Source organism: Brachyistius frenatus, unplaced genomic scaffold (assembly GCF_029030835.1).
Source record: "Brachyistius frenatus isolate BFR_SWC_R1_liver_20210118 unplaced genomic scaffold, ASM2903083v1 Contig_1, whole genome shotgun sequence".
NCBI classification, from domain to species: Eukaryota; Metazoa; Chordata; class Actinopteri; family Embiotocidae; genus Brachyistius; species Brachyistius frenatus.
In genome coordinates, this window is record NW_027210600.1 from 194334 (window position 1) to 209111 (window position 14778).

At 43.2% G+C, this 14778-nt stretch overlaps 1 protein-coding gene across 1 annotated transcript in view; it reads left to right on the forward strand.

The window, feature by feature from the left end:
* Positions 1-769: 769 nt before the first annotated feature.
* Positions 770-14778, forward strand: part of lrrc75a (leucine rich repeat containing 75A) — a 60566-nt gene continuing 46557 nt past the window's right edge. Inside the window, exon 1 of the mRNA XM_069706653.1 lies at positions 770-2056. Within this exon, the coding sequence (XP_069562754.1) occupies positions 1808-2056 (249 nt within the window). The 5' untranslated portion in view covers positions 770-1807. The remainder of the gene's footprint in view (positions 2057-14778) is intronic.

Sequence of the window (14778 nt, forward strand, 5' to 3'; positions counted from 1 at the left end):
TGTGATGAATTTGAATGAACATGTATGCAATCAAAGCCAGACCAGCTGCTGCGTCTGCATACAAAACCTCACTGGGAAAACCACAGATTTTAGGTATGTTCTATATTTCATACAATTTGATTATTACAGAAACATTTAACCACATTATTATTATTATTATTATTATTATTATTATAGTATTGATGCATGAGTTCCGGACAGCCACCACCAGATGTCAGTACAATGCTTTCTCTGTGATATACTGCAGCTCAGTAACGAGCAACACAAGCTGCATTGAACGCAGATTGATTTGAGCTGGTTGTACGTGCTCCCCTTTATTCAACGGACTCGTCCTATTTCAGTGTAAGTCGCCTTGTAACTTATTTACACTTGATGTTCATTCACTGGCCTTTATAGTATGAATCTACAGCCGAAGTGTGACGTATCTTAAGGAAATCTGCAAATTTACAATCAATTCACTCGCATATCGAGACAAAACAATTAATGGACATTTATAATTTAGTATTTTGCTCCCACTGCTTTTTTTTTTTAGGTAGAAACTAATGCACAAAAAGGCCTTTTTTTAATTTGTATATTAACTTAAAAAGTCAACTTGTAATTGTTTACTTCCGCTAAAATATGTCGTCAGCGACATTTAATTAATTGTAATTTCTTTTAATTCAACTGCGACCCTGACCATTAGCTGTAAGCCGATTTTAGTGGAAGACTACAAAGGATTTTAAAACGCGAGTCATCACTGGAAGCAACGCATCTCTAAAAGCAGCATGTTTTCTGGTCCAAAGCTTCCCTGGTGAAGAAACTGCAAACCGTGCGGTGCTCGCGCTCTCCAGCCCTCCCCAGCCTCTCCATCACCGCGAGGAGGGAGGACGTGTGCTCACTCACGTGCACTCGCTGCGCGCCCCCATTCAGTTCAGAACAGAGGGTGCAATACATAATTCAGTCCCAGCAAAGGGACACCTCAGTCCGTCCCCTCCTGCCTAAAGCCCGCGGAGCTGCAGCCGCTCCACAGCCCCGGGGACCGAGGCTCCGTCGCGGCGGCTTCCTGCTCCTGAACGGCCGGAACATCGAGCTCAGAGGAGGGCGAAGGCTGCGTTTGGTGCAGGTCATGAATGACTTCCAGTGACCGAGGAAGGACGGGGCAGAGCGCGGAACAGACAGCGATCTACAAGAGACGTAAACATTGCCATGCCCTGACTCATGCAGCACTTCCTGCGATCCGCTGCCTCCTCCTCCTCCTCCTCCACCTCCTCCTCCACCCCCTCTGGTCCAGGACGCAGAGCTCCGGTTTAGAGGATAACACGAAAGGTGAGGCTGCTGTCGAAGCGGAAATATTCGGGAGCCGTGGTGAAGTTGTGTTCGGGATAGGAGGCTGCTGCTGCGGGCCACGCTGCGCGCTGTGCTGTGCTGTGGGTGTCCTGCATCCTGACTTTGCTGTGTCCGTGTTGTGCGGCCATGCTGCGGGCAGCATCCTGCGACCTGTTCCCGACCTGAGCCGCACTCGGTCGGAGAAACAAGTTCCCCAAAGCAGGAAACTGCCACAGCTCCTTCTGAACATTTTGTTTTGGACTCCGGGAACATTCACTCTTCTGTGTGTGTGATGATGATGATGATGATGATTTTTCACGAGCAGTTTGGACTCACACTGCTTCACATCTCAGCCCCGAACTGATCGGTGTCTACGACGATGTGACCGGCTGACATTTTACTGAGCAAAGCATCATCATCAGACAGGCAGCACACCTGCCTCCGCATGCCTGCTTGGTGGGACCGGTCTCGTTATTATCACAGTTCACGTTGAGGCAGCGCCATGGGTGCCAAGCAGACCAAAGGCCAGGAGTCCGGGGGAGCCAGTCCTCAGCACAGCTGGAAGCGGACGCCCAGCAAGGAGCGGGGGGACATCCTGGCCTCGCTCATGCAGAAGTCGGGGGACCGGCTGAACCGCGGTGGGACGCCGCCGCCCTACCAGCGCCGCATCGGCATGATCCAGGAGATGATGCTGATGGCCAAGCAGGGCAAACATGACGAGGCCACAGAGATGCTGAAGACACTCCGACAGGTAGCTGCTCTCTGTGTGTGTGTGTGTGTGTGTGTGTGTGTGTGTGTGTGTGTGTGTGTGTGTGTGTGTGAGAGAGAGTGAGAGAGTCCCAACACCCCTCATCCTGTCTGCTTTTGCATCTGTTTACTTCCACTATTCTCTGCTCTCATGCTGTTGTTGATGTCAGTACTGGTGCAGAAAGAGAAGTGAGGTTCAGACTGACTGTTGACACACTGACTGAACTCATCCAGCGATCGACTGCCTTCGTGTCTGATGAGTTGACCTCCTCTCCGCCCGCACGGCTGAGCAGCAGCCCCGCCGGCCGTCCGACCGGCCGGACGGACGGACGGACCCGTCGTGCTCGGCTTCGCTCTGCTTCGCTGGTACAGTGTGGAGCCTGCTGCGATTTACAGCTTCTCTCTTGTCTTCCAAGACATTTGCAGCGCTCGGCTGGCTGCCGCCGTTGCTATAGACTGAAGGAGAGCCTGACAACAGGCGGGAAGAACCTGACGTGGCGAGAAAACAAAAGGGGGCAGCGGGAGGATGGAAATGCCACCAGTTGAATTGGAGGATTTGGAGAGAAGGAAAGGATCAGGAGTGAAAATGTGACGAGTCAGTGTCAATGTATGTTTTATTGTTGTCACAAGAAGGAAATAAAGGTGGGATGAAGCGGATGAGGGGAGAAACAGGTTCTTAATCCTTCATCCCCGGAGACGGCACAGAATCCATACGATGCCCGTGTTTATCCCCCGATGACTCAACCGCACGGAACGCCACCTCGGGCTTCGGCTTACACGCTTTATTGTTTGTGCTTTGGAGATTTCCATCGGCTCTATTTCTATTTACTCATCGGTCTCATTTGCATTGTTAATCCTTTGACTCAACAGCAAGCAGCGGAGCAAAACAAACTTAAAGACAGAGGCCGCCTCTCCACACTCGCGTTGTTAAGGGATCACCGTCGCCGGTGACGCTTGTTGAAGCTACGGCACCCCAGAGGAGGAGAGTCACACTTTCCAGTTCCAAAGTGAAAGCACAACAACACACCAGCGCAGTTAAAGCGTTCACCAGTGAGCGGTGATTCTGGGATTTTCAAAATAAAAGACACGCGAGCTAAAAGGGGTTTAGAACGGAGTGAAAAGGAGAGTTTTTCAAAGTTTGGGTCTTAATACAGCACTGAAAAAACAGTTTGGGTCAAGTCAGCCAAAGGTCTGTCTGTTTTTAGAGGATTTTAAATTGAGCCTCTGTGTTTGAGCTCTCGGAAAATATGTCCATGGTTAGACATTTTGTAGGTGTGGAGTAGATCATTTTAATAGTTGGTAGTTGTGGCTTTAGTTAAACTTGTTTCAGTGTAAGTGAAATGTCTTCATTTTAATGTCGAACCAGCTCCGAACACTGAAAGATGCTTTTAAGGTTGAAGTTAATCTTTATTATCCCCAACGGGGCAATTTGTCACCCAGCCAGCAGTAGATAAATACAGCAAACAACACACACCAACCTGCACGCAAACTTGTTACATAAAAAAAGACTCAGAATTACATAATACTGTTCAAAAAGCTGATGGACAACAGAGTTTTTATGTCTGCTGGTTCTACATGGAGGAAGAACGTGTGTGACCCGGTGGAAGCTGCTTGTAGAGCTGACTCTACGATATATAAAGATTAGTGCAGATGAGGTTTCAATGCCCTCCAATTACCTCTTGCTGTGTTTCAGGGTAAGTGACCCAAACCAGCAGGTTTAAACACTGACCACGTGTACGTGGCCACGTTAGTCGTTTTACCATAATAAGGTTTACCATCACATTAGAAAAACAACACGGGCAGCAGTTTATCACAGTCAAACACGCATATTAGCAAACAGCAATCGTGGATCAATTGTGTTCGCTGATGAAGTAAGAACCCGAACAAAACCGAGTTCATAAATATTGTTTCTACAGCAACGACAGTAAAGCTTACAAGAGCAAATTCTCTATTAGAACTCGAACACATCTGTAGAAACGAGTCTAAAATGTCAATATAGTAAATCCTGAACTTCTCACATCAAAATACTGAGTGAAGTTCAGAGAGACTGAAGAACACAGAAATTAGCCAGCACTGAAATGTTCAAGGATTTGTCACATTTTGAGACGCGTTGCAAACTAACTAACGAGAAAACAGTCAGACACTTTTTTTTTTCACGAGTTTCAGTTAAAAATCGCAGATTTCTTCTGTAAACACAACATGCTTTTCTTTAACATGCCCCCCCCCCCCCCCCCCCCCCCCGGCCGACAGGTGTCAGATGCTGATTAAACAGCACGATTATTGACTGGTCACAATTAAAGGCCGCTCTAAAATGTGACGCCTGATTGGCTCATTAGCTTCTCTTCAGTCTTGTAGCCTGCTAGCCCCGTCATGGAATGACCTTTTGGTGTTTCCGTCTACACCAAAGGATGGACAGTGGACAGTGGACAGTGGACAGTACTGACGGGCAGACATGAGCGTGTGACATCACTAACTTTTAGAAATCCAAACAGAACAGCTGCTGAATACGGGCTGTGTGCATGTGTGCGTACTGACCGTGTTATACAGCTGCTAGACCTGCCTCATAATACAAAAAAAAAAAAGAAATGAAAATCTGAAATTATACAATATAGGACATTTAAAATAAGATTGTTCACTAAAGGTGTTTTTCCGTTTAAAGTTTCAGGAGCTTTAATTTTGATATAAGTTCCTAAACTTCCCCAGGGTCAGCTGACGTATCAAAGGCTCAACTATCTTCCTCCAATCGAGCGGCTCCATCGTGAGTGTTGCCACAAACTACAATGTGTTTGTAGTTGTGTGTTTTTATATTAAATGGGTGTCTGACCCTGACTTCAGAGCTACAAAACACCCAAACAAAGCTTCACAATGTACCAGCCAGGTCACTTCATTTCGACCCCGATTCCTTTGTGGGAAACACAACTAAAGGAACATAGAAAATAATTTTGTTCAATTATTCCCTCCCGAATGAGCCTCTTTGTTTTTCAGCACTTTTGGCCTGTTTTGTTCCTTTTTTCCGACGAGCTTCTGCACTTAAAAGGACCTTCATTTCTCTTTTTGTGAGAGCAGTTTAAATGGACTGCTTCAAGTAGCTCTCCTGATTGAGCATCCTCTTAACATATTTATCACAGAATTGCAAACAGCTACCCTCCATTCGACCTCCATTATGCACCAGACACAGCTGCTGTGGGGGTTTGTGGTCAAATGTAAAGCTTCGACCAGCACGTCTCTCTTACTTATCCTGGCATGAAGCAACTTGTACACAATTTACAAACTACACTGTGGGCATCAGGCAATTCCCTCTTCACGTGATGACAGCGGGAGTTTTGCCGTGATGCTTCTGCTTTATTATCAGCAGAAAAAAAAAAAAAAAGATGGTTTAGCTTTGACCCAGTGGGGGGGATGGGCTGAGGTCATGCTCCTCTGACCTCTGAAGGATTTTTCCTGGCTGCTGTTCGTGGATCTGAGGATTCGGGCAAAGGAGACGGCGACCAGCGTGACACACACCAGCTGAGTTAAATGGGATGTTAAAGACTGAAGGATGACTCGTTCATCAGCAGGATGTTACAGACGTGGAGGGGGAACGGAGAAGCTGCGTTGTTTCCTATTTTGCGTGAGCACGGTGTAGATAATGAGAGGTTTTCATGTTGGATCATGAAGTGACACGATAAGGACGTTTGGTTTTATATTCTGGAGGGTTTGTGCTCTGGTTGGACAGTACCTGACGGACAGACTCACCATGAATTGGATAAAGACAATTACACAGAGGGGGAAAAAAAAAAAAAAAGACCACGAGTGTTAAAACTGCAGCAGAAACCGAGGAAGAGAGAGAGAGGAAGAGGTGGTGACTGATTACTGAGACGTTAAAGGACATTAGTTTGAGGAAAAGAAGAAGAAATAACACACTGAAGAAGAAGAGGAGAAATGAAAAGGAGGTCTTGTTTGTGAAAGATGGGAGGGTCTGTCATCGCTGGTTACCAGGTTCTCCTCCACGTTGCCCGGAAACCATGGCGATGAGCGGAGAGCTCAGATTAAAAAGACATTGATTAATCAAGCGGGATCTCTGTTAAGAGGTAATGAGAAGGCCACCTTCTTAATCACAGCCCGTCAATTAACTAGAAACCACAGCTGGCATCTCTTCAGCCGTGGAAACATCCACCGGCTCTAAATTTATCCTGCGTGGTTCCCTCGGCTGTCTGCAGTCAGCACGTGACTCTTACGATGTGCAACCGGGGGGTTGTCAGATAATGAGAGACCGTTGCGCTGTGGACACCATTAATATTTCAGGACGAGAGCTGCCATCCGTCTTCAGCTGCTGTTGAACACCACGAGGCTTCATGCAAAAAAGACGGTCAGATTCACCAAACTGTCCTCGCTGAATAAACTTGTAATGAATCGCTGCTTTCAGCCTGATGATGGAGGTGGTGACGAGGGAGGGTCAAACTGGACAGACGAGCTGCTCTGCTGAAATATGCGAAATGAAATCATACCATCAGATATCTCTCCAACGGGAGTGATGATGGGGTGAACGGGGTTTCTATAAAACATGGCTTAAAGACGGCATGCCATGGTACTGTTAATTTCACGTCCATCTTTTCCTTTTTGCCTTCGGTGTTATGAAGGGCGGTGTCGCAACATGGTGCAGTTTGATTGATTGAATTGTGTTTGTTTTGACTGCACTTTGAATCACGGTGGCGTGAGAGCTGCCTGCAGTCTGTACTGACTCTCTGTTCCACCAGCAGCTGCTTTCAGTTCTTTCTCGGGCCATTTTCATACACGGACGCTTTCAGTTTTGTCCCTGTGTTTGTGTGGAGGCACGGTGATCAAACGACAGCAAAAATGTGAAATAGATTTGCCGCCACTTGGTTTAAACTCTGACTATTCTCACATTTGGCGGTTTCTCTGCAAAAATAGACAGGAGTAAAGGCCTGTGATCACATGTGGACAGTATACTGACAGCAGCAACCCAATGCAGGCCCGAAAACATTTGGGCCGGAAGAGGGGAAATTCAATGTAGGAAGTGAAGGCTGGCGGTAGCTGGGCCGCAGCAGACACGCTGGCAGTGTGGACACATGCAGGATAGATCAAAATAAAGGAGGAAACAGTCGGACTTTGACATAAAATAATGGGAAATTACTTCTTTTTTTTTTCAAGATTGCAGTTTCTATCTGAACAGTTTTTAAGTGAGTTGGTTTTTCCAAAAATCGAAGCACCCACCTTATTTATTTAGTGAATTAAAACAGGCTAGTTAGAGCTCAACCCAAAGACTGAAACTGCCTGCAACTGTTGTAAAATAACAAAACAGAAAGTTACTTTTTGCTATATTTTTATAGTCTCACTGGTTACGACTCCCCTCAAATATGTAGCACGATAACAATATCCAATTTAAGCTATTTGTCAGCGTGACTACAAGACCAGTAAATTGACTCATTATTTTTGGGATAGTGTGTAAATGCTCCCAGGTCAGAGGAACAGGAGGTTTTCCTGTGTTTACAGTGTGTGAATGCAGCATATGAATTTATTACCGCCCTGCAGCTGGTGTTGCTACATGCAGGCAGAGTGACTCACATCATTCAGGAAACACATCACCACATCTCGGCCGCTGCACCGCTTCCAGTTCTCCCGCATGAACCCAGCGTCCCCGGGGGCTCCGTAACGACCGCCGGCTGCATTAAGTCGGAGCTGGATTTCTGCTTCCTGTTAATGGGGCTGGTGATGGAGACAGTGTCATTATTGAACTTTACCACCATAAGAGGGATTTTTCAATGCGGTTGAATTGTATTTATACTGCGTAGCGCCAAATCACAACACAAATCATCTCAGGACGCTTTGGGTGAGTGTTACTGAGAGAAAAAAAACAAACAAACACCGGGGACGTGGCGCAGGGCGGCTAACGGGAGCTGTGATGGGTCCGTTTTTAAAAGCGTCGCCTGCAATGCTGCGGGAAGAAAAAAAACATCATCACAGCGAGCAGACTTAAAATATTCTATTAATAATGAAATCAGCAACACGGGAACTTGAGTAGAACAAGTGTGTGCTGCAATTTTAAATTAGCTGCTGAAGATTTAGTGTTGGTGAGCTCAGATGTATACGAGCTCAGATAAATCCGCCAACAGCAGCACAGGAAGTAACAAAATACTGCGACGTCACGCTTTCAGGATTCAGGATTTACATGTGCGAGGCCTTTTTTTTTTTTGTGGCTGGTCTGAATTTGTGACGTGCATAAATTCCACAACCATAATTTGAACATACAGACAGTAAAGTTCGAGTTTTGCGTGTACTTTCCATGCTTTTAGTTAATAATTGGCTCTTTTTTTTTCGTTTATAACAGATGATTGTAAAGTTACATTGTGAGGACCTAGTAGTTGATCGAGGAAAATAAATGGTGGTTACTTTTTGAACTTGCTTGTTTTGGCTTTAAGTAAAACCACAAGAAAACAGCCGCAGCAAAAAAAAAAAGATATATCGACCCCTTTTATGTAATTCTTTGTCCAGTGTGTGACGTCATGAGCTGCACTTGAAATGTCCAAATGTTTGTTTGCTACACAAAGTGGCATCAGTTCGGTAGATAGCTGGGTGATGAGCTCATCGAGCTTTTGGGCGTATTTCTATTCTAACTGACGTGAACCGCGTACAAACAAACAGCCAGCTAAACATATTAACACCGCCAGAAGTGTTATTCAGAGGAAAGAAATTCCGCGCTAGTCTTATGTGCCGGGATATTTATTGATTTTCTTTTGGTCGGTCCACTGAGATTTGTCCGTCTGATTTGCAGTGCATGCCTGATTTTATACAATTATCTGCCTTTATGAGCTCTGTAGCCACCGTTAGCATTAACGTGTGTTTACTCACGAGTATCAAAGAAACGTTGGGATTTCAGTATCTAACTCGGCCTCTCCGGAGAAAACTACTCTGGTTCAGTTTCCGTTGGAGTTTCAGCTGCTGCTGTGTTTACATTCATCATGAAACAAGGTTAGAACAAAGTGCATTCAACAGTGATTCCCTCTCACCTGTTTGAGGTGCAGGGTGATATTATGAGACAGGGAGGGGTGGAGATACCTTGTTATAGCATGCTGACTTCAGTGGATATCTCTGCAACACATTACTGGTAGTTCATTTTTAAATGTTTTAAATTAATAATAGAATGTATTGCACCATTGAGCAGGAAGTACCTGCACTCAGACTTTTCACACATTACAGGATTTAAAATGAGCAACAACACCTCTGAATTGCTTTCAAAGCACAAAAATTGGAGAGTGAGACTGGGTCAGCTGAAAGGAATGTGTTTATGTCATTAATTACACACCTGCACTTTTCATCTTATGACTTCTCAAAAAGTCTGCTGTGAAGATTTGACATACATTCAAATTAATGGTTATATCGCCATGGAATAGCTGGCTGTGCTTATTCAACTGTGATTGGTCCATATAGGAGTCCCAGCATGGCTCCACTCTTCAACTTAAGAGGACATCTAATCAGCCAGAATGATTGACGGCACCTGGTTTTGTGCCCTTAAATTAAGTATCCGTGTTTTCTAAATGAAATGCTTTGAAAAAGTTAGTTTCCCTTTAAACTGGATGACCTGGAGCAATTTTTCCAATTTGTTTAGATTTTTTTTTTAAAGTGATTTTAAATAAAGGTCACTATCTCCTTTATTTTTGGGTCCTCCTTCCCGCTTGCTATTTCCTTTTATTTTATGAAAAGACTCGAGCGTTTGTGTTTCCAGCAGCTCCGTCTTTGTCCGTGTTCAGCAGCGTTCAGACCGGCGCTTTGATGTTGGCTGCTCCTAATGAGTGTGGGTGAGGCTTTCTAATTATTTCTGAGTGTGTTTATATGTTGAGTGTGTTGGCACTCAACATATAATTTCAAGGAAGTGGACTATTATATTTATCTTGTCCTTGCCATGTTTCATGAGGGGTCCCTGTTAATAATGTATTTCCTCTCTGGAGGGTGTAAACAAATCATGTACACACTATATATTGTTTGCTATTGGAGTAACTCTTATTTTTAAGTTGTTGCCATTGCAGAGTACCTCACCAGACACACACACACACACACACACACACACACACACACACACACACACACACAATGTCTTGTGGATATGTTAATCGTTTGCTTCATAAACAATGTTTGTGTTTAGATTAGAGGGAGCTGGAAGATTGATTTCCATTCAGGGTTGATGTATTTGCATAGCGCTTCAAATCCTCATCGCTGAATGATGAGATGTGCACCTCACACACACACACACACACACACACACACACACACACACACACACACACACACACACACACACACACACACACACACACACACACACACACACACACACACACACACACCAAAATGATCTGTACTGCTTTGTTTTCGTTAACCATGACATTTTTTAAGGTTAGAATTTTTATTTTTATTTTGTGGTTTTATTTATTCAAATTGTAAATGCAAGTAGTCATTAAAGTAAATAGTTTGACATTCATAGAAATATGTGCGATGATCAGACTGATTCCACTAAACAAGCTGAATATGAAGCAAGTTAACGTAGCTTAGCATCGAGAATGGAATCAGAGGGCAAAATCAACAAAGTTTTAACAAACCTCAGCGCTTCAACATTTCTCCTGGACACGAAATAGTACGAACACATAACTCAAGGTAAAACTAACTTTTGGTTTTTACACTTAATTTGTGTCCGGATTAAAAAAGATGGCCGTCTAATTTGTTTTGTAGCTGCTCGGTCAGATTTTTTTATCCCCTTTGTTCAGTCTTGTTTTGAGGTTTGTTTTATGCTAAGCTAGGCTAACTGACTTTAGGCTCCAGCTGCACATTTACAGATATCAGTGTTATTTATTATTATATTATATTTTATATATTATATAATATAATTGTTATTATTCAGCATTTTGAAAACTCTACTTTTCAGGAATGTAAATTTTTTCACAAAAATCAGGGTAAAACAAACTTAAATGTTTCAAAGACAGAAAATAGTTTGATGGTAAAACAACAACTTTTGGTTTTTAAACTTCGACTTTGTGTGCAGATTAAATTTTTTTTGAGAAATGCTCAATAACACCGACTCAGTTAGCCTAGCTTAGCATGAAGAGTGTAGTCAATAATGTGTTTCACCTTCTTTAATTCTCACAAATACAGTTTAGAAAATATAATTTGTTCTTTTATTGTGAGTCAAATTCTTTCTAGGCCAGGAACATTTTAGAAACACGAGTCGGTTAATTATTTAAACTGTGGAGTGTTTTATTTCTTGCTGTCCTCATGCTAAGATAAGCTAAGCTAGTGCTAGCTTGTCATCTAAAAAAAGGACAAAGAAGCAAATATCTCTAAATGTTGGTTCCCCCAAGTTATTAAAGAAAACAAGCTTATATTAAACAGACGTGCTAAATTTGACAGTTTTGATGAGGTGTCAGTCAGCACTGTTGTTCAACCGTAAAATACCACGGTCAGATTTCTAAAACTCAAATCTGCCTGATTCTTTATCAACATAGAAAAATGCGGCCTTAACTCAACAGACGACTGATCATCTCGAGCCGTCGCTCTTTAACGCGCCGCAGAGTCCAGAAGCTGCTCGGAAGTCACGGCGTCGTCTGGAGAAGCAAACGGGCCAATTATTTTCATGTCACTGCTGTCGGGAGGGTTGAACCTGAAAGTGGTTGTGTAGTCACACTCCTTCTTTACACACACACACACACACACACACACACACACACACACACACACACACACACACACACACACACACACACACACACACACACACACACACACACACACACACACACACACACACACACACACACACACTGTGTGTGTGTGTGTGTGTGTGTGTGTGTGTGTGTGTGTGTGTGTGTGTGTGTGTGTGTGTGTGTGTGTGTGTGTGTGTGTGTGTGTGTGTGTGTCTCCCGGTCACCGCTTCACAACAGACACCTGTTGATGAACTAATTGTAGGTTTCTCTGCTGTGCTGCTATTAATGTCGCGCTCATGTGGAAATACAGCAGCTGATGTGTGTGTGTGTGTGTGTGTGTGTGTGTGTGTGTGTGTGTGTGTGTGTGTGTGTGTGTGTGTGTGTGTGTGTGTCACAGTCAGAGCTGCTGTCATTATTTGCTGCCCCTCCTACACAGAACAACAGGCAGCACGCAGACCTCAATGAGTCATGGCTGTCTGCAGGAGACCGAGCATCTCTCTCCGTCTCTCTCCTCCCTTAACGTCCTCGGTCCTGATGACACGTTGTCTGCAACACAAACCCCGAACACATGGAAATATATCTGCAGACACTCGCATGCAGACTAAAATGTATTTGCTACAAACGCGTTCAAAATCCTTTTCGAGCGCACTACGTCAAGAGCAAAACTAGCGGTGCAGCCAGCAAATCAAAGCCATTACATCCAGAGTGTTGTGACAGAGCAGAGAGGACAAAGGATGTGTGTGTGTGTGTGTGTGTGTGTGTGTGTGTGTGTGTGTGTGTGTGTGTGTGTGTGTGTGTGTGTGTGTGTGTGTGTGTGTGTGTGTGTGTGTGTGTGTGTGTGTGTGTGTGTGTGTGTGTGTGAATTGAGTCCTACATACTAGAAATAGTAAGTAATAGATACAGACCGACTTTTCTTGTTGCTTTGTGGACATTTTGAGGGCGCTCAACATCATACATTATGGATATGTTATATATATATATTATACATAATATCTGGACACTGATAATATGGCAGGCAGTGAGTATTAGTACATTATTATTACAATATTAGGTGGTTTCATTAAGCCAACATTTGGTTTTTCCAATTCATTTCCAAAATAAAACAGTCCAACTTGTAAATATCCCAAAAATATTACGTCCAAGATGCATACAAATTTAAAAAGGAAGGTTTGATTCATAATTCTTTATAAATGTGTATAAATCAAGACGGCATGAGTCACAACCCAGATTGTTAAGTCCTCTTATCATTGAGCTTTAAGATTTAGTATTGATCTTGAAAATAGCATTTTAACCATAATTAATAAATGGATAAATAAATGAATAAATCCATCTCAACTTACTACAAAATGATAACAGGAAACCTTCCTGTTATTCCAGATGGTGTTACAATGCTGAGACTTAGTAGTTTTTTTTAAACTGCTTATTCTAAAAAGTTGTGTAGTTTAAAATGTATTGAGGTAGCAAAACAAAGACTTTATGATACTTTAGCACAATGGTGCTTTGAGCAAAATCACTATTAGCATACTAGTATTTAGCATCTGTAACGTTTTCCATGTTCACCATCCTAGTTACGTTCCTGTTTAAATGATAACATTTGCTGATTTGCACGCAAAGTGCACCTGAAGCTTGAAATAATTATTTACTATTTAATATAATTAAGGTGTTAGAGGATTTAAAATGTTGACCGGATGGTGGTGCTACATAAAAATAAAGTCAGGATCACAAAAGATATAAGAATTGTTCTTCTGGAAACCTTGAATATGGGCACGAGATTTAGGCCAAAGCATTTGACGCTGACATACAGACAGAAACGTCCACGCTGACGGCGGGGCTGAAAATGAACACGGCAGCAAAAAATAAATCCTGGAGCCGGTTCATGGTCCCCAGAGGACGAATGCACATTATTTTGGAGACTCCCAACTTTTTCTGTAGTGCCAACATCGAGCAGTCGAGATCTTTTACCCAGACCTTTACCACATGCTGTGCCCTCTGATGGATTAACCCTTTCTGATCTGCACTACATGAGCAAAGACAAAATGTCAGGATTTCTCATCATCTAATTGGCAGATTGCCAGAAAATGAGCACATTCATGCTACCGAGGGAGTCTGTGACCTTTGCTTTCCTCCCACACTCAGGACCGACTTCACATCTCTGTTCGTTGAGCTCAACCAACAGCTAAATGGACTGCATTTTATTCAAGTCCAGCACTTTATTGTGGTGTTTGACAACATGCAGCTTTTAGGGTGCTTCAGTCTTTTACTCTTTTCCCGAAAACTTTTTTTTTGAACGCCTTTAATGGAGCAAGATGGATAAGCTAAATTATTAACATCATCAGTTGCTACTTGAGCGTAAACAAATGGTGTACAGCCGGGCTGCTCGTTTGTCCTATATATCTGAAATCATGATTTTGTATCAATCTCATTTCTTATATCTTATACGTATTTGTAAATCTTTTCATATTATGTGCACTTTTTGGTTTTCTTTGCTGCTGTGACGACCGAATTTCCCCACTGTGGGATTAATAAAGTGAAATCTATCTAATCTACAGTATATACACAGCTCGTGCTTTTCTTTAGACTTCATATTATTGTCAGTTACAGCAGTTTTTTTGCTCAGATTACTGTTTCCCGTATAATCCTCTGCTGTGCACTTCCGTGTCGGGTTTGTCACTCATGTTGACTTTTTTTTAAAGATTTTACAAGGCCACTGTTCATGCGTGACGCTCCGCCAACAGGTTTATGCCTCGTCGGCTTTGACGGGGCCCGAGATGTGACAAATTTTCATTTTCCCTCGCCGACAGTCAGACAGCAGGCAGCGGCGCAACAGGCTCTAATTTGATGCTTGGGGGGTCAGCGAGTTTACAAAGCAGCATGGAAAACGGGAAAACCTTTCCCCACACTGGCTGTCATCCATACAAGAGATGTGCATGAATGCATTTGGAATATTTGTCTTTGCTTTATAATGGAAAATATATGTGATATAAATGTGAGAACTAATCAGTATTGTATGTAGCCACTGAACAGTTTATGTCGG